A 26,035-nucleotide genomic window follows, 5' to 3' on the forward strand; every position below is an offset into this window, starting at 1 on the left:
GGCATTTCAATCCCATTATTGGATCCACTCGAGAAACCCAGATATTTTTTGAGAAAGATTCAGCATAGTTAAATAGCAATGCTTGTATTTATTTACATGTTATAAAATGTGGCATAATCACACAAAAATCTCCAATCCTCTCTAGCCAAGGCTCATATACTTTTACATTTGACTTCTCTTACTTTTTCCACGGAGGGTATGACTTAACCCGTCTGAACTTTCAGCATTTATTAGTTTTGTACATAATACTTATTTAATTGCTTTTTTCCCCTTTCTTCTTTCTATTAATTTTGGAAGGGGCAAATACAATTCAGGAAACAATATCAAAATATTCCAGATTATACCAGATTGCATAATTATTTACCTATTAAAAGAAAAATACTATCTTGGTTTTGTAAACAGCCTACATGGAAAGACAAAAAAAAAAAAAAAAATAGGTATTTATCCTAAGTACAATTTGTTTTTTTTTTTTTTGGTAAGTGTTTTGTAGTCTTCTTGCTCCCTCTGACCTGAAGTTCCCTTTGAAAGGGAAAAAGTGCTAACTTACTTGGCTTGGAGAAAGGAGGGAGGCTTGGTTCATAAGTGAGTGGCAATTTTTTTCCAAGCAGCTGTTAGTCTCTTTAAGGCAACGGGCAGCTAATGGTTGAGTGGACTTCCTTTTGCCAGTTCATCTCCATCTGGGAGAGTTCCCCTCCTTTGTGGAGGTTGAAACAACTTTCTCAGACACAGTTATCCAGGACAGGAGAAGTATTCTCATGCTCAGCTGCACTGTGTCAGCTCTGGGGGACATTTGAAAATCTGACAAATGATTTGTAATTTCTTGTCATCTTCAAGCATAATCCTAAAAGGCATGCAAGTATCCAGGAAATACAAGAACCTGAGAAATACTTCGCACACTTACTATGAAGTTGGGGTGTTTTATTATGCTAATCTTTTCAGCAGTGCTGAAAATGGAGGCAGGGACGGGTCGCATTTCTAAGGAAAGAAGCAATTGGAGCTTTAACTTGTGCTAAGGAGTAATTTTGGCTTCTAAAATACTCACTGACCACCACCTGGTGAGTCGTTTGTTTCCACAGATGAATTCTGTTCTGTTCTTGAAAGCAGGATAGGAACCTACACTGTGCATGGCCCTTCCTTTTTCCTTTTTTCAATTGTCATCATCATTGTCATCGTCATCATCATTGTCATTGTCATCATCATCAGCAGCAGCATTCTTATAGTCATTACCATTATTACCCATCCAGTTATTTCCACTAACACTGACCAGACTGGCTGTCAAGATCACAGTGACAAAACAGATGAAAGTTGTTTAATTTGATAAGTTTGAAACAACAATGGGAAAAGAGTCTGTAATACTAACAACTGGTTTTTCAATTCCTTGATAATCAAATGAATAATTTCTCCAGGAAAGATTAAGCCTACTTGATAGTAACCATATTCTAAATGACATGACGATGTTGTTAGGAAAGCAAACTTAAGGCTGTGTGTGTGTGTGTGTGTGTGTGTGTGTGTGTATGTGAGAGAGAGAGAGAGAGAAAAGAAACAGACAGGGAGAGACAGAGAGAGAACAGACATTGGGATTTGTCGTGTGTAGGTGAATGCCTTTTCTTTCTCTCTGTCTCTCTTTCTCTTTCTCTCTCGCTATATGCAACCCTGTTTTAGAACAAGAGCAGTTACACACCAATGCTCCGAAGTTCTGTGAACCTTAACATTTCCTTTAACCACAAAAAACAATTGCTGAAACAAACAGGATCTCAGAAAGGCTGTTTAAAAAATACATTGTGAGCATGACTCATTGACTCATTTTTTTTCTTCCCAGATCTTTTAGTGTCCATATATCTAAATGAATTTATATATACTTTTAAGCAAATGAACCAAAATTCTAAATCTGTGCAACCTCTGGGGGAAAGGGATTTTAAAAATGTGTCACTTGCAAGGAAATGTGGTTGCCCTAATAACAAGCTTCTGGGCATTTTCCTTTTTTTATGTTACAGAAAACTCATTGTACCAAAAGCTTTCTGCTTAGGCATGTTAAGGGAGCTGAAAGCATGCATGAATCCTAGAACAAGCATGAACTTTTATAGGTAGATACATCATTCTGAAGTAAAGACTGGCTAGTATAATGCTTAGAGAATGTGTAATCAGTCCCCTTGTTTCAGATGAAGAATGAGGCTCAAAGAGGGTAAATGACTTGCCCAAGATCCTCCAGCTATACCACAGCAGGGGCAAGGCTACAACTCAGATGCCAAACAACTTGTTCAGTGCTGTGTCTGCCATATTAAACCTCTGAAAAGTTATTTATAAACTGAAGTTCTGTAAATAAGTCCTATTTTGAATTTGAGGTTAACCAGACATGTGAAAAATGGTCACTATTCTATAAACCTGTTTTTGTAAATAGACAATAGGGATTAATATGTATTGAGTATTGACCACTATTCTAAAAGCTTTCCCTATCATAGCACTTAAGCCACATACAGCCATATGAGGTTTGGACTCCATTTTATAAGTGAGTAAACTGAGGCACAGAGACATTAGGTAACCTGCTTAAGGTCACAAGTGAATTGGTTGGCAAAGCCCAGACTGTGCAATTCCAGAGCTGAAGCTTTTGACTGTTACCCCACACAGAGCTTGCTTAAAATGAGGCACCAGCTGGACATGCTTTCACATAAATTGCCAAACATGAGCCACGGCTCTGAAAACTGAATAAAAATACAGTGGATGTTGGCCTTGCAATGATTTTCTTTTTAATCTTTAGGGATTAAGTTAAATGAGATAATCAACTTGAAAAGGATAAAGCATACCACATTGAAGTGCAACGCAAATATTATGAATCTACTATGAAGACAGTCTGTATAGCTGATAGATATTACTGTCCCACTTCACCATTGAGGAGACCAAAGTTAGCTTGTATGGGTACCACAAGGCAGAACCAGAATTTGAGTCTGAATCTCGTTTGACTCCCAACTCATCGACCTGCACTACCTCCCTCACTTCCCACCTCAGAGCTACCTGGTTACCTAGCTACCTGGAACCTGGGGACCCCAGCCATTCCACAACAACATGGTTATTGAGGTTACAATAATCACCTTGGAAATGATGAATGCTCAGGAGAGAGAACACACAGGTTCATCCAGCCCTGCTTGGTCTTAACGCTTCCCTTCAGAATGGGGCCACGCGTAATCCAGAGTGCAGGGCATCAGCCTATAGAGGGCGCTCTTAAGCATCATAGCCAGATGTAAAAAAGCAAAATTCCTGTAGGCAAAGAAATGTGGGCTGGGCGTTTTGGAATGCCACTCCTGGAGGGAGGTGTGGGTGAATGATTGCCAATTTTTCCATTCTACGCTTATCTTCACAGTTGTGACCATTTTTCAGATCCTAAAAGGAGTTAGTATCTCAGTACAAATTTTCTCTTTAAGGTGTTTGCTTAAAGAGGAAACATCTTTAAGAAGTGAAAGCTGAAGAATGGGGCCTAAGATCAAACTTCAAGGTATTGGTGGCTCTAAATACCTGCCATCAAAGTAACGCAACAGAATGATAATTTGGTAAGCAGCAGCGAAGCTCAGTAGATATTCTTCAAACTGATTTAAGTTGTGATAAAAACCCAACTTATGATTTTAAATATTTCTGTAGCTAGAACAACATAGCAGAAAGACAACATCAAAATATTAACAATGATTACATTCTACATGACTAGATTACAAGGGATTCTTTGTGACACTGTAATTTTTCTTCAACGAACTTGTATTGCTTGGGTAATTACACATACACAAAAACCTTACTACTGCTCCTTTTAAAAAAATTACTGAATAGAGTTTTCAAAAAAATTACTAGACATAGTTTCTTGAGGAAAGTAACCAAATTCATGAGATTCTTGAGTCCAAATTTCCTTTATTTCGGCGGCTCCAAATTCTAGAAAAGCTTTTGCCTATGGCCCAATCTCATAGGCAGCACTTGAACAAAACATCCGTCCATAATTAGATCATCCCTTTAAAATCGCAACCTTTAAGTTAAATTCTAGTGGACAGGTCAAGTCATGGAAGAGCAGCGAGAGGAGAATAGAAAACTGAGCAGTGCCAATGGGGGTTGGAAGCTACCAGGGCTCCCGTATCCCAACTTGGGAAAAAAGAAAATGGGAAAAGGGAATGGAGGGTTGGAGTGCCAAGTACGTGTGAGAAAGAGTAGGAGAGAAGGACCCAGGCTGGGCATGGTAGCTCACGCCTGTAATCCGAGCATTTTGGGAGACCAAGGAGGGTGGATCGCCTGAAGTTAGGAGTTCAAGACCAGCCTGGCCAACGTGGCAAAATCCCGTCTCTACTAAAAATACAAAAATTAGCTGGGCACAGTGGTGGACGCCTATAGTCCCAGCTACTTGGGAGGCTGAGGCAGGAGAATGACTTGAACCCGGGAGACTGAGGCTGCGGTGAGCTGAGATTGCACCACTGCACTCCAGCCTGGGCAACAGAGCAAGACTCTGTCTCAAAAAACAAAAAAAAGAGAGAAGGACCGAGAGAGAGAGAGAGAGAGAAAGAGAGAGAGAGAGGAAAAAAAGGAAGAAAGAAAGAAAGAAAGAAAGAAAGAAAGAAAGAAAGGAAGGAAGGAAGGAAGGAAGGAAGGAAGGAAGGAAGGAAGGAAGGAAGGAAGGGAGAGAGAAGTGCAAATCAAAGCAACATGGTACTATGGAAAACCACTCCTGGTCCATTTGTTCAACGTCTACCTTAGCAGCCCTGCTATGCTTAAACCACTGTGACAGGCTTTCCTTAAGGTGTTAGACAAGAGATAGAACAGAAGAGAGACAAGGCAAAAAATTTAGTAATATTTTCCAGCCTAAACTAAACCTTTATTTTAGTAATGTCTTTAAAAAATGTATTTGCAGGAATGACTCAACCCCTTGTCCCACTCCTTGCCTTGTGTATTCCTTCAGTGCCTAAGTTGATATCTGCAGCTACTATCTCACTCAGAATGCTTCGTTTTTATCATTTCAAAATACTCAAGTCCTTGCTCAAGCTGGGCAAAAGCGTCCAGTAGTGTCAAAACAAAGCAAAGCAGGCCAGAGAGGCTCCTGCCAGAAAGATGCGTTTACCTTCACCAAAAACATCATCCTCTTCATCGACCAGGAGCTCCTCAGCATCAAAAAACTGCATCTTGGAGAGGACAGGCACGAGAGGCAGCAGGCAGCAGCCCCCGGCAGTCTCAGCAGCCACACTGCCAACGGAGGTGATTTCCTTTCCTTGGGTTGCCCAAGCCCTCTGGAGGGCAGCTTCCGCATCTGCCCTGAAGAAAGCAGTTTCATTCATATGAATAGGCTTCTTGAGCCTTTTGAAGAGTGAATCCCAGGTGGGGTAATTCTCACCACTGAGGAGAAAGAAATTTTTGAAAGGGGGCTGCAGATCCGGTTGGATGTGAATACAGTTATCACTCAAAGTCTGAATGCAGTGAATTCTATTTCAAAGCAACAACTTTTATATTTCCTTAAAGAGGAAGGTGGGCGCTTAACTTTCTTGCTTATGAATTTGAACACAATGGGTTGTGTTGAAAGAGGGAGTTCACATTTCTCATATCTTGGTTTTGCTTCAATGACAATTTATCTGAAAGTAAAGCAAGCCACTATGTTAAACCAAAACAGGCATTTAGAGGACAGAGCTTTTATTTTGCTCAGTAATAGTTGCATTTTTCTTTCCTTTTTTTTTTTTTTTTCAAACCTCTTGCATTTAAGGATTGGAAACTTTACAGCATTTAAACCAAATTGAACCATATCTAGGCTTTCTGTGGCTCAATTAAATCTATAGTCAATGAATAGATAACTAGTTTTGGTCAAACATCTTACATTTCACGATATTTACTCAGTTTGATACTTCAGACCGTATCACTAAAGGAGAAAGAAGAAAATGTAACTCAAAAAGCAGTCCTCCCAAAGGGATGAGTAATCACTGAGCTTCTACGTGAGCACCATTGGCTGGCGTCACCATATCGAGCTACCCAACGTGTGCCAAATTCTGTATGGCTGCACAAACAAACACACATCTCTCTGAGTAATACTGAGACTTCATTTTGGGGTTTCCCAGACCACTCCATTGTGTTGTAAGATCTCTTAGGTGGCCAGAAGCTTAGAAAATGCAAATGGAGATGACAGTGAGGAGCTGTTGGCCCAAGGTATTTATTTTTGGCACTTTATTTACTGCATGGTTTTGAAGATACTCCCAGTGTTACCTTAGAGAAACTGTCCCCTCCTCCTGTAACTGCAACCTTGAAATTGCACCATTTTCTCCCAGAAGAGACTATGGACAACAGGGTTGGAGAAATCCAGCAGTGAGAAGGGATCAGCCCAGAGGAATTCAGGAATCAGACACTGAGGGTTAATTGAGCAGCAACAGTCAGTTCATCCCTGCATTGGTGGCTGCAGCAGTTCCCAAAGACAATGTACAGCTTGGGTCCTGCTGGGATCACCAATTGTTGTCAATCAGGGCTGCAACCATTCTTAGAGGAGAGCTTGGAAATGTCTGGGGTGTTTTGGGTGGCACAATGACTGGGAGTTATTACTGGTATTTAATGTCTTAGCACTCAGGGGCCCAGGGATGTCAACCTTACTGTAATGCATGGAACAGTGGCTCTACAGGAAGAACTGTCCCCTTCCAAATATCAATAATGCCCACCTTGAGACACACTGAGAGGCAGAGAGCTGTAGTTATCCTTTTCTCTAGCTCTCCTTTGCATCTCCCCTTTCTGACCCTTCTACCACCCCACTTGAATGATGTTTCTGGCCAAGGGTTGCACTTAGTTACATAAATTAAATTAATTAAAATGGGCCGAGGTATAGGAAATTTGGATGTGGACTAGAGCTGTCTTTTGTGTGGCTGGGATAAGAGGATGGGTGTCCATTTTGATAATCACTACATTTCTCAACTACTGTCCCATGTCCTTTAATCTCCACAACTTCATGAGGTTGGTGCTATTATCCCATTTTACAGATGAAGCAATGGGGGCTCTGAGAACTTGAAAAACTTTCCTAAGATCAGGCAGCCAGTGAGTGGCAGATTTGACTAACTCCAGAGCTCACTGTGTTACCTCTTGTCTAGGTAACTTTATGGGAGTGACTGCACACAGTCTGGGTCACTGCAGCATCCCCGTGGCTCTTGGGGACTGGCACTACCTCCCTCACCTCCTACCTCAGAACCACCTGGTTACCATGTGAACCTGGGGGCTCCCAGCCATTCCACTTCAAAAAGTTAGCATAATCTCTCTAGGCCTATTTTATTATTTTAAGTGGGTGGAATTGTGTCACCCCTATTGAATTCATATGTTGAAGTCCTAACCCTCAGTACCTCAGAATGTGACCTTATTTAGAAATAGGGCCATTGAAGATATAATTAGTTAAGATAAACTCATATCATGTTGGAGGAGGATAGGTCCTTAATCCAATATGACTTATTTCCTCTTAAAAAGGAGAGAGGTAGACAAAGACATACAGACAGGGAGGATAGCATGTGAAGATGAAGGCAGAGATCCACAAGCCAAGGAACAACAAAGATTGCCAGTAAACCACCAAGAGCTAGGGGAGAGGTCTACAAGAGATTCTCCCTCACCTCCCTCAGAAGAACCCATCCTGCCAACGCCTTGACCTTGGACTTCTAGCCTCCACAACTGTGATGCAGTAAGTTTCTGTTGCTTAAGCCACCCAGTTTGTGGTAGTTCGTTACAGCAGTCCTAGAAAACTAATATACTTTCTCATTTGGTTTGTTTTGAGGATTAAGTGGGGTAAATTATGTAAAGGAGCTGACACAGCACATGGTACACAGTAAATACCCAGTTACAATTATACACGTAAATCTCTCACAGGGAAGCTTAGGATATTTACCTAATTGAAGCCTCAATGGGGATAGAGAATGAGAAGTCACCATGCTCCATATAAAACCTCAATAACCCTTAGGAAGTTTCCCTCAGTCTCCTCTTCTCCAATTTAGATATCTCAGAAACACAGCTAACCATCTCAAAGAACAAATCACAAATGCCACCATGAACTTCTTGAAAGCACAGAGTATAGAAAACATGGTTCTTGCTCTCCAAAGTTTACAATTTCCTTAGAGAGATATGACATACATGCATGATGTGTTAACTATAAAGAAAAACTAATAAATTACAGATGTATGCATCAATATGGATGAGTTTCAAGAACATAATATTGACGTTGAAAAGTCTCAGAAAATTATAAGTAGTATGATTATATTGTTATGAGTGTACAAAATGAGCAAATAAAAAAATGTAAATAATTGCTAACACTTACAGAGTGCCAGCAACAGTTCTAAGTGCCTTGATTCACTTAATTCCTATATCAACCCTAAGATATATATATATTTATTATCTCCATTTTAGTTTAAGGCCCAAGAGGTGAAGTGATCCTCCTGAGGTCATACATTTGGTAAGTGGTAAAGGTACTGAGATTTGATCCCAGAGTCCAAACTCTTAAACACCAGGTTATACTATCTCTTATCTATGTGAAGTCTAAAAGAATGCTGAGTTTATATACAATTTTAACAAAGGGCAATAAACTGTGAAGAAGTGACTAGACAAAGGAGGCAGAGTAGGGGAATGGGCTCCTAAGAGTGGTGAATTGTGGGAAGGTAACTAGGAACGTATGATAGCTAAGGATTGTTATGCAGACTCATCTCTCATATCAAGAAGAGGACCATGAGACTTAGTCACCCAAGATGGGGAATGAAACACCTTTACAAGTGGAAATTTATAGCACTTAAAGCAGAAAGGAGAAGGGCAGAAGATTCTTTCTCAAAAATAGGTCAAAATAGTACTTATGCTGAAGTAGCATATTTTGGGGGACACATTCTGATCCCCTTCAAATCTATATTAGAAAAGAAAGACTAAAGATAGGGAAATTCAGTGCTTAGTTAAGGGAGATGTAGGTCACAGAGAGTAGTTTTCACTAAGAAATGAGGAGTAAGTCTGGAATGACAATGAAAGAATCTTGCTTTTCAGTGATTGAGGCTAACAGCTCCAATAATTGGATGTGGGGAAGAGAACAAAAGTATAGATGAACCAGTATAAGGCAACCACTTTGATCAAATGCTGATTTGTGACAACCTGTGCTAAATTTAACAAAAGAATTTCATCAAGATCATAAACACAGGAACATAGCAAAGCTTTTATACTCCAAACAGTTGGTGCCCACTTTATGCCCTACTAGGTCTATGAATTACAGTGATATGAAAGGTCTGGTCCTTGCTTTGTGGAACTTTACTCACTCATTCGTGTGTTCATTCATTTGGAGAATAATAATGAATACCTACTACATTTCAGGTACAGTGTGAAATATTTAAGTAAATATATAAGTGACAAGGCACGTGTTGTGTTGAACACATGAAAATCAATATAGTATTGAGTTATGAGAATTGAGGCTATAATAATCAATGATTTATTTATTAATTTAAAATATTTCTGCATAGTTTGCTGTTTTAAAAAAAATACCATCTGTGAAGCATGTACAGGAGGAAGACATGCTAGTGGAAAGATTTCATCATCCAACGTGGGCTTTTATTCCAACGGAAGAGCCTCACAATCTTCTCTCTGTGCTTCTGGAGAATTTCCCACTTCCTTCAGAAAGTGTTTTAAAATACTTAATTTTCATATATACAAACTTCCGAACAGGGAGAAAAATCTGAAGCAATTAGGAGCAAAATGTTTGAAACAGAAAGGAGAACAAAGTAGGAGAGAGGAATTGAAACTGGGAGGAGTGGTAGGAATTAGGAAAGAAAAAGGTGAAAAAAACCACAGAGTCAGAAATAATCTTATCTTTGGGTAATTTTGCCAGTAAAGATGCACCTAAAAATTTGTCTAACTGTAAAATGCCACGTCTAAAGAGCTGGGACAAAAGGAACATGATTTTTTTTTTTTTTTTTTTGAAACAGAGTCTGGCTCTGTCGCTCAGGCTGGTGTGCAGGGGCTCGACCTTGGCTCACTGCAACCTCTACCTCCTGGGTTCAAGTGGTTCTCCTGCCTCAGTCTCCTGAGTAGAGTAGCTGGGACTACAGGTATGTGCCACCATGCCCGGCTAATTGTTTTTGTACTTTTAGTAGAGACGGGGTTTCACTATGTTGGTCAGGCAGGTTTTGAACTTCTGACCTCAAGTGATCTGCCCGCCTCGGCCTCCCAAAGTGCTGGGATTACAGGCGTGAGCCACTGCACCTGGCTGGAACATGCTTTTTAATAGTATTCCTGTTTTCATGTTGCACAGAGGAGGTACCAATCTCATGGGTACAATCTCATGAGGGTTGTCTCATGGGGAAAACCCTCCCAGAGCCTTTGGAAGTCTTCCTGCCTGCCTCCCCCAGTTTCAGGCGCATCATTAGACTGCAGGAGCCACACTTAGAGTCATTTACGGAAGGTGCTGGGGAAGCCTGACCAAAGTCCAGGACAGTTTCCTTCAATGGCACTAAATATAATGAGGGTAATTGCCCACTGAAGGAATCCATTCCTTCCACTTACGAAAGAAGGATAAGAACCCAGTAAACAAGAGTTCTATGGCAAGACTCACATTGGGTATGGTTGGTAAGGTCATAACTGTGGGTTAAGGGTATGATTGCTGGGAGTGGTTAGCTTGCAACTAGAAACAGAAAAAAAAAAAAAAAGAAAAGCATATAAAGGCACTGGTTCTGGGATTTGACAGGGCTGAGTTACAATCTTGGCTTTGTTACTATCTAGCTCTTTGACTAGAGTTAATAATTTCACTTTGAATTGGTAAAATGGAATAATAATAATCAATTACTTAGTTAAGTGATAGTTCAGCCCTTTCCCACTAAGTTGCCCCTAATTAAAATATAATCTACATTAACACATTGTGTTATCAATGCAAACACAACTTCAAGACCCAGTCCCTAGTCCCTGACCTTACCCTCTGTCTCAACCAGAATGTAATCACAAAGCCTCTCCAATAAAGAAATCCTGTAACTGCTACTGATAATAAAATTTACCTCTCAGGGTTTGGCAACATTAATTGAGATGGGAATCCTTTTCTATGGCTCTACCATTGACTTTAAAAGCATTTTCAGCGATCACTGTACAGTCTGCCCCTCCTCCCCTTTTTTTAACCTCAAGACAAATTTCTTGGTGTGGGAGCTACAGAAAGTGACAGAAGGGGTGGAGAAAAGATACACAGGAAAGTAAACTTTAAGAAGGTAGAAACAGTCTTCCATGTCTGTGAGAGATGTGGGGAGAGTTTAAGGAGAATTACAATTCTCCCTCCCAGAATGTGACCCCAGACCCAAGACAGCCAAAGAAGGCCAGATGAGAAGGTATAACTTTCTCAACTTTTAAAGAAAGGCATGCATTTCGTGCACCTTAAATCTTATGATGAAAGATTGCTTGATAGCACATAAGTCACTGGGTGGCAAAATAAGAGACAATATAAAATATTGTTACTGAAAAAATGAATTTTATTTAATGACTAGTACTTGATCCTTTGGTAAATCACAAACTTTCTAGTTATTTGTTTTCAAGGAACTGAAACCACTCTTACCGAGTTAATACTATGAGATCAATAAACATATTTTTAAATAATAATTTATTACATGATATTTGACATATGATTGACAAAATATTAAAAGAGTTAGATTGGATATTCGAGAAAATGGTGACATAAAGATCTTTAAAAAGACTTTCCTCCATAAAAGCAATAAGAAACTGGGAAAATGGTCAGTATCGACTTTTTCAGAAGGTTGGAAATTAACCAAATGCTGACAGCAATCCAGGGAACATTTATTTAAGAAAAATGGCTGAATTTCAATAGAACAATGAGTTTTATGGCATTTTAACTTACCTACTTCCACACACTTCACCTTATCTCTGTGGTAGCCTTGAAAATGAGCAGCCTGCAATCACAGTGAAAATCAACAGCCTGGCAGCTATTGGAATGGTTGCAGAATGGAGATAAACCTTCTTCAAAGTCCCATTCCCCCAAAATTGTCACTATTTGACCTGTCTGGTGGTTCTCTGGATGACCTCACTCAGAAGGCTGTTTTTATTTAACCTGATTTAGAGTTGCCAAGTGTGAACAGTCTTTTCCTTGGGGTGTTTGTTGAAAATAATCACAGGCAAATAGTCAATACTGCAGCTGCCTGAGGCAGTGGATAAGAGTTGGGGGCAAACAATAGGCTAACCAAAAAGCTTAAAAGAAAAAGCTTGGGAATGAGATGCCCATAGGAGATTTAGAAAAGCTCCCACATATTCCTGGGAATCTAGAAGGCTAAGCCTATATAGGTCTATGTGCATAACCACAGCTCTGTATATGCTCAGAAAATACTTGGCAAGGCCCTGAGGTCTGACCACTGGCTAACCTTAAGGCTCTGCAGAAGCAGGAAGTAAAGGCTAAGGCAGAGTTGTAAAGTGCTTAACTGAGCATTGAAAGTGTGTCCTAGTATGCATATAGAACCCCTTGGCAAAGATTGCAAGATTTATTGGTCCCAGGTATCTAAAGAAATTTCTGTTCAATCATTAGTGTACCACTAAGCTAATCAAGCAGGGATTTCAGTGGACACACATGACAAACAATATAGGCGTTACAGAACTATCTCAGAAAAGTCACTAAACAAAAAACAAGAACAGCAACAAAAACCTTGGGGGAGTAGGGAGAATCTGATTTCCAGAGTTTCCATATAATTTTAAATGTCCAGTTTTTAGCAAAAAATTATGAAACATGCAAAGAAGCCAGAAAGTATGGTCTATATACAGGAAAAATAAACAATATGAATTCCCTAAAGAAGCCCAGAAGATGTTGGCTGCAAACTTCCCAGATTTGATGAAGAAGATTAATCTATAAATCTAAGAATCTCAATGAATTTCAAGTAGGATAAACTCAAAGAAATTCACAACTAGACACATCATAATCAAACAGTGGAAAGTCAAAAACAAAGAGAATCTCATCCAAACAAAAGTGACTCACCACATACAAGGGATCTTCAATAAGACTAAAAAGTGATTTCTCATTAGAAGCAATAGAGGGCAAAGGGATGAAAAAAAGTTGGTTAATGGGCACAAAAATAGTTATATAGAAGGAATATGTTCTAGTGTTTGACAGTACAGTAGGGAAATTATAGTTGACAGTAATTTATTATATATTTTAAAATAGCTAGAAAAGAATAATTGTAATGTTCCCAGCACAAAGAAAAGATACATGTTTGAAGTGATGGATACCCCAGTTACTCTGATTTGTATACATTCCACACATGTATCAAAATATCACATGTACCCCCAAAATATATACAATTACCATATATCAATTTTAAAAATGAAATAAACCATAGAAGGCAGAAGAAAGTGGACAGCATATATAAAGTCTTGAAAGTAAAAAACAAAAACAAACAAAAACAAAAAACTCAACTAAGAATTATATACCCAGTAAAACTATCCTTCGAGAATGAAGGAGAAATAAATACATTTCCAGATATACAAAAGCTGAGGAAGTGTATTACTAGTGATTTGCCTTGTAAGAAATGCTAAAGACAGTCCTTTAGGTTGACATAAAAGACACTGGACAGTAACTTAAAGCCATAAGAAAAAATAGAGAGCACTGGTAGAAGTAACTGCATAAGTAAACATAAAAGACAGTACAAAGGTATTTCTTGTTTGTAAATCTTTTCCCTCATCTGATTTAAAAGACAACTGCATAAAACAACAATTATACATTTGTGTTGATGGGCATATAATACATAAAGGTGTAATTTGTATGACAATAACAGCACAAAGAAGAGGGAAATGAGTGGAGTGATGGAGGATAAAGGTTTTTATATTCTCTTGAAATTAAGGTGGTATTAATTTAAACTAGATTGCTATAAATTAAGATGTTAATTGTAATCCCCAAGGCAATCACTAAGAAAATAAATAAAAAGTATAGTAAAAGAACCAATAGAAAAATTAAAATTATAAACTAGAAAAATATCAATTTAACACAAATAATTCAGTGATACCTCTATAAAAAAATTCTTTTATTCTCATTAACTTTCTTATGTGAACTTGGCTGATTAGTGCTTACACCTATATAAATAAAATATAAGATTATTTTTACAAACTCCTGTCTCACTGTAGCAAAAGTAATATTCATCCATGGATAAATGAACTCATTGAAAGAAAGTCAACCTTATTCATCTCATTAAGAGATACATTTCTTTTTTTTTGTTTTGTTTTTGTTTTTTGTTTTTTTTTGAGACGGAGTCTTGCTCTGTCGCCCAGGCTGGAGTGCAGTGGCGCGATCTCGGCTCACTGCAAGCTCCGCCTCCCGGGTTCACACCATTCTCCTGCCTCAGCCTCCTGAGTAGCTGGGACTACAGGCGCCCACCACCACGCCCGGCTAAATTTTTTTTGCATTTTTAGTAGAGACGAGGTTTCACCGTGTTAGCCAGGATGGTCTCGATCTCCTGACCTCATGATCCACCCGTCTCGGCCTCCCAAAGTGCTGGGATTACAGGCGTGAGCCACCGCGCCCAGCCAAGAGATACATTTCTAATAAAATTTTGATTTCATGCTAGAAGATGATATTTATTTATTTATTTATTTTTAATTAATTTTTTTTTGAGACAGAGTCTCACTCTGTTGCCCAGGCTGGAGTGCAGTGGCATAATCTCAGCTCACTGCACTCCAGCCCTGGGTTCAAGCAATTCTCCTGCCTCAGCCTCCCAAGTAGCTGGGATTACAGGTGCCCACCACCACGCCTGGTTAACTTTTATATTTTTAGTAGACACAAGGTTTCACCATGTTGGCCAGGCTGGTCTCAAACTCTTGACCTCAGGCCATCCACCTGCCTCAGCCTCCCAAAGTGCTGGGATTACAGGTGTGAGCCAACCATCTCATTTTTAAAGCCCAAAGTAGATTCTGAAAAAGTACATACCCTCACACATTGGAAACCTTTTATCCTGTAATCCCAGCTACTCAGGAGGCTACTTCCCTGCAGGAAGTAGGCCTCGCAGTGCCATCCCTTTGCACATACTAGCTTTGTGGGCAGTGACCCAGTCTCTCCTGACCTGTTTCTTTTTGGCCTCTGAATTTCTTGTCCTCAAAGAAAGAATAAAACAAGGTTTTCGAATTCAGGACTTGTGAAGTTGATTTTGGCCAAGTGTTTTTGAAAATTCTTCCTGGTGTGGCTTCTCTTCAGTATATGTGTTTCAGTGACCTCTGACTATACAGAAGACAGAGAAACAATTTGGAGAAAGAGATCTTTTGAAGTCTATGTGACGGAAAGAAAGAAGAATGAAAAAAGGAGGAAGAAAGAGAAAACATGAAGGAGGAGCAGAATATTCTTCTTTTGGAAGGAAAATACTTCCAGATTGTGTCTGTTTTTTTTTAAAGATTCCGTGGGAGGATATCCAGAGACACTCGTTGATTTAAAACTTCAGCCTTCCCTCCCACAAATTCGGCTCTGGGTGCCTATCAATGCTACAGGACAGACGTAGGCCCAAATAAGGCTGAAACACACCTAAACTCTCCGTCTCGGGTTTTGGGCTCACCTTAGATGAGCTCCAACTCTGCTCTGTCAGGCATCCAGGAAGAACTACATGCATTTGGGTCAATTTGGATGGAGGAAATGAAGAATTATAGAGTAAAAAAATCACCATTCCTCTTTTCTGTACTGGCAGGCTCAACCCTGAATGCACCTTCCTACTTTAATGTCTGAAATGTATTAATAAATTACAATAAAGAATGGAACAGTGAAAACAAAACCCCAAAGAAAAGAAAAGAAAATGTGTCCTGTGGACCGAATTATGGAATAGTCCTGCTCAGGAGGGAGAAAAGTGCCATGTTTTCCTGACCTGGGACTGGTGGAGAAAGAAGATGGTGCAATTCTCCTCTGATTCGTTACAGTTTAATCAGCAGCCTTGATCTTCAAAAAGGGGCTCTACCTTTTCTTCTCTTTCAAATAAAGAAGGAGGGGGAGGAGAAGGGAAAAAGTAGGGGGAAGGGGAGGGGAAGGAAAGGAGTAGGGGAAGGGGAAGGAAAGCAGCAGTGAAGGAAGAGAAGGAAAGAAAGAAAAAAGAAAAAAAATGAGGTATTGCCTCAACTTTTAATTTATAAGTTAAATTTATAAGTTACATAATTTATAAGTTAAATCTCACATGTCTTGATGGCTCATCTAGTTCAATTAGGCCTTCAAATACTATATCCCCTATTATAGAAGAACTCACTTTCCATGACCACGCTCTTACAATTATTTTCCTAATTAGTTCCCTGGTCCTATACATTATTTTCCTAACACTCACAACAAAATTAACTCATACTAGCATCAAAGATACCCAAGAAATTGAGACTGTCTGAACTATTTTACCTGCCATTATCTTAATGTTAATTGCCCTCCTATCCTTACATGTTCTGTACATAACAGATGAGGTTAACAACCCTTCTCTCACTGTCAAAGCAATTGGCCACCAATGATATTGAAGCAATGAATATAGAGACTGTGAAGAATTAGGCTTCAATTCTTACATAGTCCCAACAGCAGGCTTAAAGCCAGGAGAACTTTGACTCGTTGATGTTGATAATCGAACAGTTCTCCCAATAGAGATCCCCATCTGTATATTAATCTCATCCGAAGACTTCCTGCACTCATGAACTATCCCCTCATTGGGCCTCAAAACAGATGCAATCCCCAGAATAGCCGACTATGAAGAGAACCTCTGAGCATTAAGATGATGAGCCCAGATTCCTCTCCTTCACTGCTCTGTCTGTCTCAGATGATTGCTCATGGGAGTTGTTAGTTATTAATCACTCTGCTATTTCTTTCTCTTTCTTTTTTTTGAGATAGAGTTTTGCTCTTGTTGCCCAGGCTGGAGTGCAATGGCACAATCTTGGCTTACCGCAACCTCCGCCTCCTGGGTTCAAGAGATTCTCCTGCCTCAGCCTTCCGAGTAGCTGGGATTACCGGCATGAGCCACCACGCCCAGCTAATTTTGTATTTTTAGTAGAGACGGGATTTCTACATGTTGGTCAGGCTGGTCTCAAACTCCCGACCTCAGGTGATCCACCCATCTCGGCCTCCCAAAGTGCGGAGATTACAGGCATGAGCCACCACGCCCAGCCACTCTGCTATTTCAAACATTTTTTTGCCTTTTAAATGTCAGTTCAGGTTGACCACAGGGAAACTTTGTTATGACCAATTGGTCAAGCTTCTGAGGTGCTGGCGCTGACCCCGGCCCCTTTTCCTGCTCTCTCCATCCTTCTCCCTCTTGTCCCTGTTCCCTGACTTCTCTTCAGCAGAGAGGTGTCAAAAACAATCCAGGGCTCATTTCATCTCTGTACATCCATGTCATGCTCTCCTCAACTCTTCAAAATAATACCTTTCTCTCCCCCCACTTTTCTTAGAACCATGTCTGGTGTGACAACAATTTGAAAAGCGCCACCCATCCTCTCTGAGACCACAAACAGCACCGGAGGCAGTGAACCAAGACTTACAAACAAGGGTGTAGACCAAAGAACACGCGGGGCCAGAGGAGGAGAAAGCGAGAAGATAGAAGCACCATAGTTTCAAGAGGGAGGGGAGCAGAAAGCCGCTAGCTCTATAAAAAACAAGAAGCAAAACCCAGAACTCAAACCTCATGAAAGTATCACGAGGTTGAAGCCTTTAAGAGGTGTTTTTACAGCAGATTTTAGAGACTTCTCACCTTACCAACGGTTATAAACCCGAATCCTTGCAAAGTCAGCAGTAGAGTCATTAGATTGCTCCCCATCTCCGCATATGAAGGGTATCAGGGCTTTCCAGGGCTTTAGGGTCAGGTTTTGTGAAATAGGTAGGTTGGGCCAACTTTCTGGGGGCTCTAAGCAACCTTGGAGAAAACGGGCAGGAGTAAATAAAGGTATGCCAGTGTGCTTTTTCCAGGGGGGACTTGGCAAGTGCCAAAAACAGTATAAATATTAGATTCCCATCTTCTAATATGGAAATCGGTGGTGGCGATGGGGCGAAGGGCTCACTAGCCACCCTGAGGTGAAGAAGCAGCCCCTCAGAGATCCGAAGCTGGTTAGCAAGAGTTCACCAGGGCCTAGCTCCTTGTCCCTCAGGGAAAGCCCCTGGGTGCCACAGCCCACCCCCTGGAAAGGGCAGACCCTGGAGAAATGTTAGAATTCTGGGTGAATTATTTTCTTACGAGATTTCATCCAAAGTTTTAACAAAGTACCAAATAGGAGAGTTGTTAAGTATTGTGAGTGAGTGAGGTGGAGGAAGCAGAGCGGGGAAGGGGTGGCTCCTCTCTCACTATATTCACTGCTTATCCTAGAGATGACCTAATGTCAAAAACATTGCAAATACAACCAGCTGCCTGTTGCATCCACGTAGTTCAGTTGTTGCTATTTACAGGGCAGTAAAAATACCTGGTGCTACTATGAACCAGGGTGCTGAGTATCCAATGTTCCTGGAAGAGCACCTAGTAGTATTTCTTTCATTGGATGGTATCTAATTAAAACTTTATGCAAAAGTAATAAGGTATTGCTGATTATAGGTATTATCTGATAATAATTATTATCAGATAATATATTATAAAAATATATTGTTATCTGATAATAATAATCCTGTCAAGTACTTGTTTGGGCCAGATTACTCTGTGAAGGCAGAAAGTTGGCAATGCTTGTCTTAAATGGAAGATTCTTTCTCTTTTCTTCCTCCCTCACTCCCTCCTATTCAACAATCTTTTCTTCATCCTGGGAAAAATGTGGGTTCTGCATTCACTCTTGCACAATCCTGGAATCTCATGGCTTAGCTTATGATGACAACATTAATGTCAATAAAGGCACATTTTCCCTAAGACACTTGGGAGTATGTGTGGCTTATCCTCCTATTTTCCCCACGAAGTAAAAGGCAGTTCAGTGTGTCTTTCCTCACTTTACTGATGTAGAGATTAAGGACAAAGAATCTAGGCGAATGGGCAGTAGGGGACATGAAACATGGCAGGGTCACCAGAGCAAGTCAAAACACTTTCGAAGAGCCAGTGAGTCAAACCTGTGGAAACCCATGCCAGAAAGTTCTTACAGGGATGACTGAACTGTTCCATCTAAACAAAAGGAAAATATATTCATTTCAACAAGCCCTAAAGTGCAGTTATCTAACAGGCGAGGTGGATGGTGTTGGGTGCATAGGGTTTGCTGCGTTAGTGCTGATTTCTCAAATCTTTTATTTTCTGTGTTGACCTCTGCAGTCCCATAGAACACAGTCCAGGCATTAGACTTGCAGCCATAGGATCTAGGTCTTGTGTGTCAGTTTTGAAGACAGCATGCCCTGCTAGACTGTGACATCCCGGAAGACAAAGGTCAACCAAGACCTTTGCATGAGGCCTGATGGGAATCAATGTCCCACAATTTTTTTTTTTTTTTTTTTTTTTTGAGACAGTCTCGCTCGTAGCCCGGGCTGGAGTGCAGTGGTGTGATTTCGGCTCAATGCAAGCTCCGCCTCCCAGGTTCGCACCATTCTCCTGCCTCAGCCTCCCGAGTAGCTGGGACTACAGGCGCCCGCCACCTCGCCCGGCTAATTTTTTGTATTTTTAGTAGAGATGGGGTTTCACCGTGTTAGCCAGGGTGGTCTCCATCTCCTGACCTCGTGATCCACCCACCTCGGCCTCCCAAAGTGCTGGGATTACAGGCGTGAGCCATTGCGCCCAGCCAACATTTTTAAAATGAATGACTTTATTGATTTCCAGTAGTTCTCTAGGCAAGAGCGATCAGAGACTTTAGAAGTTCATATCAACATGGAAGTGGTAGAATGACACCTGAGAGTAGTGAGTGGTCACCAGATCACAGGTGTCAGGGTGATTGGAACACTCCTTTGCCCTACAGTGACCTTTGTTCTACCTCCCAATATTAAGCAGAGGAATCACCATCACATAGAGACTGATTATGGTTTTTATGCCCGGGGGATCTTGTGTTGTCTTCTAAGTGTTGCAGCCCCCAGGCTTTGGTAAGAGAGGGGCAAATAGACATTTTCTCACGTAAATTAATCAGCTCATCCACGAGTTTTGCAGTCGAATCGCTGTCTTTACATGGTGTTGTCTGCCAACTAATGGAATAGGGCGTCTTCAAGTTTTATTGACAAAGATAAGACTTCCATAAAAGGATCCCTTTGAAAGCAGCTTAAAGAGAATTCCGAAGCAACTGTGTTTATAACAATAAATGTTTCTCCACCACTTACTTTCCAGTTCCTTTGCCTCAGGCTTCTGCTACTCTAGTTCTTTTTCCTATTTTCTCTCCTGTTTTCTTGCGCTAAAAGAAAACTGTGTAAGACACTTCATAGGAACATTAAAAACTGGTACAAGGGAAATGTCATGGTTGGTGGGGGCGGAGTTTATAAAGGTTTGGTGAGAAAAAGAAATCCAGACCTTGCTTCTGGCATTTTCTGGGTAGGATTTTTTCACTGGTCCCTAATTCACAGAATAATCAGCTTTGGCAGCAGTATTTAGTTCCCCTTTCTTTCTACACACTGGGATGAGGGCATATGAGAACGGAACTTGTGGTAAAGACTACCTTGCCACAACAGGACCCCACCCTGCTTACCTTCCGCTGGATCCACAGTAGTCGTAAATATGTAGTGAATGGTAAACGTGGGGCTTCCTGTATTCTGTAGTGGACATTGCCACACCACTGTCTCCAGTGGAATGAACCAGAATGTAAAACTTATACTTTTGAAATGCGATGAAGCAACATAGGATGACCCCATTTTTTCTGTACTATATTGCACTCTTTTGCACAATGTGTAAGAACACAACATGAGAAACCCACAAAAGAAGGAAATAGAACAACTGAGGTTGTTGGCTGGGCAGGCTGCAAGGTAAAGGGCAGAATAGTAAATGCCCCACCTAGTCAACATCCTCTGCCAACTGTTATTCCTGTCTCCTAAACTGTACTGCTCTCTTTCTGTTATCCTTTTCTATCATCCATCCATTCATCCAGCCAGTCAGCCTGCATTTACTGGGCATCCTGTCACGCGGCTGCTGGGGATATAGACTGTGAGTAGTATGCTGGTAAAAACTAAATAGCTCTGAGGAAGAGGAGCTGATTTGCAGTGCTTATGGATTTTCATAGTGCTAACACTCCTACCATGACTAATTTCAAGCTACTAACGTGACATCATTGAAGCAAAGTTGGGAAGAGATGCACAGTAGCACACCATTTCCACCAACCAGATACAATCGATGTAAATAACTTCCAGTGCACAGATAACAACAAAATGTAGTAATGAGGAGCTGATGAGTACTGAGTATTTGTTAGCATTATTTTAAATGTAATTTATTTAATTGCACACTTATATAATTTAATTTTAAATCATGGCTATTTTAACAAACAGCTCACAACATTTCTGAAACTAACGACTGGCTCTCATAAGCAGGTTATGTGCTGACTCCAGCACACCACTAGACAGACAGAAACGATGTATACTGTCTGCTTTACAAAAGTCTTTTTTAAATCTAGAAAGAAAGACATACATATGTAAATAAGTAGTAGCCATACAGTTAATGTGATAATACAATAGGGGAAAGTGCTGGGCATAGAATTAGTGGGCAGCACAGTGAGAACCTGTTATGCACTGAATGTGTGTGTCTCCCCGAAATTCATATATGGAAGTCCTAATCTCCAGCGTGGCTGTATTTGGAGTAAGGAAGTATTAATAAAAGGTTATGGCTGCGTGCGGTGGCTCACACCTGTGATCCCAGCACTTTGGGAGGCTGAGGTGGGTGGATGCAGGTAGGAGGATTTGAGACCAGTACATTCCAACATGGGAGAAACCCTCTCTCTACTAAAAATACAAAATTAGCCAGGTGGTGGTGCCTGTAATCCAGATACTTGGGAGGCTGAGACAGGAGAATCACTTGAACCCGGGGCGGAGGGTTAGGTGAGGCCAAGATCATGCCTTGCCTCCAGCCTGGGTGTGAGGCTCTGTCTCAAGAAAAAAAAAAAAAAATTTGGTTAAATGAAGTCATAAGTGTGGGGCCCTGATCTAAGATTAGTGTCCTTATAGAGGAGACACTGGAGAGCCCTCTCTCTCTCCAGGTGTATTCCCCACAGAAAGACCATGTGAGGACATAGTGAGAAGGCAGGTTCCTGCAAGCCAGGAAGAGAGCTCTCACCAGAAACCAAATCAGCTGAGAAGGGGTTCGGGTCATGCTACTTCAAAATATGGTACTTTGGCATTTGAGAAAACAGCAGAAGCAAGAAGGTCGCTCTCACTTTTCCCTCATCCTTCTCTGCTGAAGCAGGAAGGCTTTCATTTGAGAAGTACCTTCCCTATACCTGGAGGAATGGTAGGCCCTTATTTCTTAAGCCACAAAGACACAAAGAATCTGAACAAACAGTCCCCAAAATTTTGCCCCAGTTTATGACCATTAGATGATCCCTTTGTCCAATTATACATCTGCATGGCTGTCTCCTCATCATCAAACCTAAGCATAAAAATACACAAGCTTCTCTGTTTCTTTGAGTCTTCATTTCTAAAGGCTCCCATGTCGCGTAAAACTTACGTTCATTAAATTTGTCTGCTTTTCTCTTGTTAATCTGTCCTTTGTTATTGGAGCCTCAGTCATGTACCTAGTGATGGGAAAGAAAGATATGCTTTCTCCTTACAGCTGGAACATTGATGATCTTGGACTTCTAGCCCCAAGAATTGTGATGAAATAAATTTCTGTTGTTGAAGCCACTGGGCTGTTTTGTTATGGCAGCCCAAGCACTCTAATACAGAGGCCTAAATAAAATTACCTGGAGAGCAGGTTGGTAACTTGGACTCAACAGAAGCACCTGAGGATGCTCAGAGGCAGGCTGGTTTGCACTTAGCAAGTAGCTCTCCCTATTCATGAATATTTTCTCTTATCACTAGTCACTGTCTTCAGATGCAGACACCCTGGCACAATTATCATCCTTGGTGAATGTTGACTGGGGAAGGGAGAACTCCAACTTTGTAGCCCAAGCTGAGAAACACAGCAGGGCAGGTGAGGATTGGTGACCAGTGACTGCCACTGCAACACAGGAATCACAGCTGGTGAACTGTGCAGGCCCAATCTCTCATTTTTTTGTTTTGTTTTTTTGTTTTTGAGACAGGATCTCAGTCTGTTGCTCAGCTTGGAATGCAGTGGTGTGATCACGGCTCAGTGCAGCCTCAACCTCTCAGGCTTAAGCATTTCTCCTGTCTCAGCCTCCTAAGTAGCTGGGACCATAGGCATGTGTCACCATGCCTGGCTAATTTTTTGTAGAGACAAGATCTCACTATATTGCCCAGGCTGGTCTCAAACTCCTGAGCTCAAGTGATCCTCCTGCCTCAGCCTCCCAAAGTGCTGGATTACAGGTGTGAACCACTGCACTCAGCCTTAGGCCCTAGTCTTTAATAGTGGTTTCTCATGTCAAAGAAATAAACAGCACACATTGGATTAATAACATTTTCTCATTCCCAAGAGTCCTAGCATTGATAATAAAACGTATGCCCTGTAGAACGAGAAAGTCTTTGAGATTCTTAGACACTCTGGTGGCTGTGCAGCACTCAGGGCATTCTTCCTAATGTGGTATATATGGACATGAGAAAATAGTAGAAGAACTAAGAGTTGTGGCCATTTATATTGTGATTTGTAGAACAGGTAATGATATATATACTGAGTATGTGTAGATGTGCTTAGAGGAAAGGATGTTGGCCAAAATGTGAACAAGGATGTTATCTCTGGATTAGATATTTTGGGAGGAGAGTTTACTTCTATATGTTTGCTTGTATTGTTTGTTTTTTAAATTTTTGTCAAAAAATTTATCAATTTATAATACCTGTCCATTGTAAATAAAGCAAGTAATATTTAAAAAGGAAGTTTAAAATCCAACTATAGTCTGAAGAGCCAGAAATAACCACTGTTAATATTTTGGCTTAGAACTTTACAGATCTTCTGCTATGCATGGCGTATTTTCTTTGTAACCTCTCATCAGCCTTGGATTAATCTGTCTCCATTTCCTAGACCAGGGCTTCTGAGCCCTGGGGGATGGAAGGCTCACAGCTCACACAATATTAAGTTAATTTTAAAACACAGTAGGCCCTTCACCCCTGCTCACAATTTTTAAAAAAAGATCTCTAATTAGCCCCTTTTCATTCCCCACCACTATTTCAAAGCTTAAACCATTCTCGCTATCTCACCTCCTATTTCAGAGAAAATACAGACCATCAAGCATGATTCTCTTACTCTTTTCTCTTCCACTTTTAAATCTGCACTTTCTTTTCTTCCCCTCTGTTATAGTTGAAAACCTATCTCTTACCCCATCTAAGGTCCATGCTGTTCCTTCAAAAAAAGAAAAAAAAAAAAATTACAGGCCTGGTGCAGTGGCTCACGCCTGTAATCTCAGCACTTTGGGAGGCTGAGGTGGGTGGGTTACTTGAGTTCAGGAGTTTGAAACCAGCCTGGCCAACATGATGAAACCTTGTCTCTACTAAAAATACAAAAAAAAAAATTAGCCAGGTATAGTGACAGGTGCCTGTAATCCCAGCTACTTGGGAGGCTGAGGCAGGAGAATTGCTTGAACCTGGGAGACAGAAGTTGCAGTGAGCCGAGATTGCAGCGAGCCGAGATTGCAGCCAATGCACTTCAGCCTGGGCGACAGAGCGAGACTCCGTCTCAAAATAAATAAAATAAAATAAAATAAAAATTTACAACTTTTCTCTGGTTTTATAATTAATCACATCCATATTGAAAATGTTAGGAAATATAAAAGACCCAAAGAAGAAAATAAAAATCACATGTAACTCAAACATTAAGAGACAATTACTGCTGGCATTGTAGATTCTTTGTTTTTTCCACACGATTGTGTGTCTCTGCACATTAAATAAGTATTTTTACACAATTGAAATTATTCTGCACACGCTATTTCATAAATCTCTCTTTCCCTCTTACAATAGATCATAAATATTTTTGCATGACTACAAATGTTCTACAATGAGATTTTGAGGTGATTTTTTAGGTTAAAAATAACTTTTTCCTTATTTTAAAAACAGTGTATGCTTATTGTGGAACCATTAGACTTTTGTTAAAAGGGAGAAAAACTTAAATACTTATCATCTTAACTCTGAGATATGATGAGCTGACATAATTTTTATATAAATTTATTTTATAAAAATAAGTTCAGTCAGGTATCATTCTACATCATGTGTGATATATAAATATTTCATTTAATCCTCATGACACACTAGGTAGTTGTAATTATTATGGTAATCCCCATTTTCTAGATGAGGAAACTGAGGCCTAAAGAAGCTAAGTAATCTGTTCCAAGTTTTTAAGTGGTAGAGGTGGGCTATGGACCTACGCAGTCTGCCTCCAGAGGCTGGAGTTTTACTAACTCATCTGTACAGCTCTCAGTGTATAGAGAACGTCTTTCCACATCAATAAATCCTCTCTGTGCCTTGCCTGCAAATATCTACTCTAGCTCAGAATCAGATAAACATTGTTTTGTTTTCTTGTAGTCCTTTTAAGATTTTCTTTTTCGATTACCAGTTGCATGTAGAATTACTTTTGTTTATGCTGTGGGTGGATTCTCACTTCGGTTTATTTCCAAGTGGTTAACAAATGATCCAAGTTTTATTTATTGAACGACCTCTCGTTTCTCCACCAACTTAAACTGCGGTCTTTGTTTCTGCTTCTGTCTTCTCTTGACTTCTTTGAAAACCAATTTCATTTATTATCCACCATTTCTCCTGATCTTGAAAATACGAGGTAGCTTTGAATTATTGGCACATTTGCTTAATTAATTGATTGATGCATTATTCATTAAGTAGCATTTATAAAGGGTGCAACAGGAAGATTTTTTAAAATCCCTCTTGGGACTCACTGTCTAAAGATGTATACGACTCTTTTTAAGAAACACTTCAGTTGCACTTACGGTGTGCCAGGCACTGTTCTTGGTGATTTACAAATGTTATCTTATTTAATCCTCATAGCAAGACTATGATGTAGGTACTATTTATATCCCCACTTTTCATATTATAGGCAATAAAGCATCGAAGGGTTAAGTAACTTGTCCAAAGTTACATAGCTGGTAAATGGGCAGTTGGGAAAAG

The 26,035-nt window shown here is 40.3% G+C and overlaps 1 protein-coding gene and 1 long non-coding RNA gene across 13 annotated transcripts in view; one reads left to right on the top strand and one right to left on the bottom strand.

Annotated features, from left to right (window-relative positions):
• Positions 1–26,035, bottom strand: part of RIPOR2 (RHO family interacting cell polarization regulator 2) — a 248,891-nt gene that overhangs the window by 130,992 nt on the left and 91,864 nt on the right. For 6 of the 11 annotated variants that reach the window (XR_004184240.1, XM_031666961.1, XM_031666965.1 and 3 more), the window contains exon 1: positions 5,081–5,271. The exons of 2 other annotated variants lie outside the window; for them this stretch is intronic. Coding sequence is in view for 6 of the 9 variants with exons in the window: in XM_031666961.1 (XP_031522821.1) it covers positions 5,081–5,141 (61 nt within the window). In the remaining 3 variants the exon portion in view is untranslated. Of the gene's footprint in view, positions 1–1,046; positions 3,069–5,080; positions 5,586–26,035 lie in introns of those variants that run through there. 3 more of the 11 variants (XM_017957633.3, XM_031666966.1, XM_031666964.1) reach the window with 3 other exon arrangements.
• LOC103883534 lies at positions 3,164–17,682 on the top strand. 2 transcript variants are annotated; one of them, XR_645789.4, is made up of 4 exons: positions 3,164–3,254; positions 3,417–3,542; positions 7,441–7,648; positions 17,350–17,682. It is a non-coding gene; the product is annotated as an uncharacterized LOC103883534 (long non-coding RNA). The 2 variants fall into 2 exon arrangements; XR_004184241.1 differs by lacking the exon at positions 3,164–3,254 and having other exon boundaries at positions 3,369–3,542.

This window comes from Papio anubis, chromosome 6, assembly GCF_008728515.1.
Source record: "Papio anubis isolate 15944 chromosome 6, Panubis1.0, whole genome shotgun sequence".
Classification (NCBI taxonomy): domain Eukaryota; kingdom Metazoa; phylum Chordata; class Mammalia; order Primates; family Cercopithecidae; genus Papio; species Papio anubis.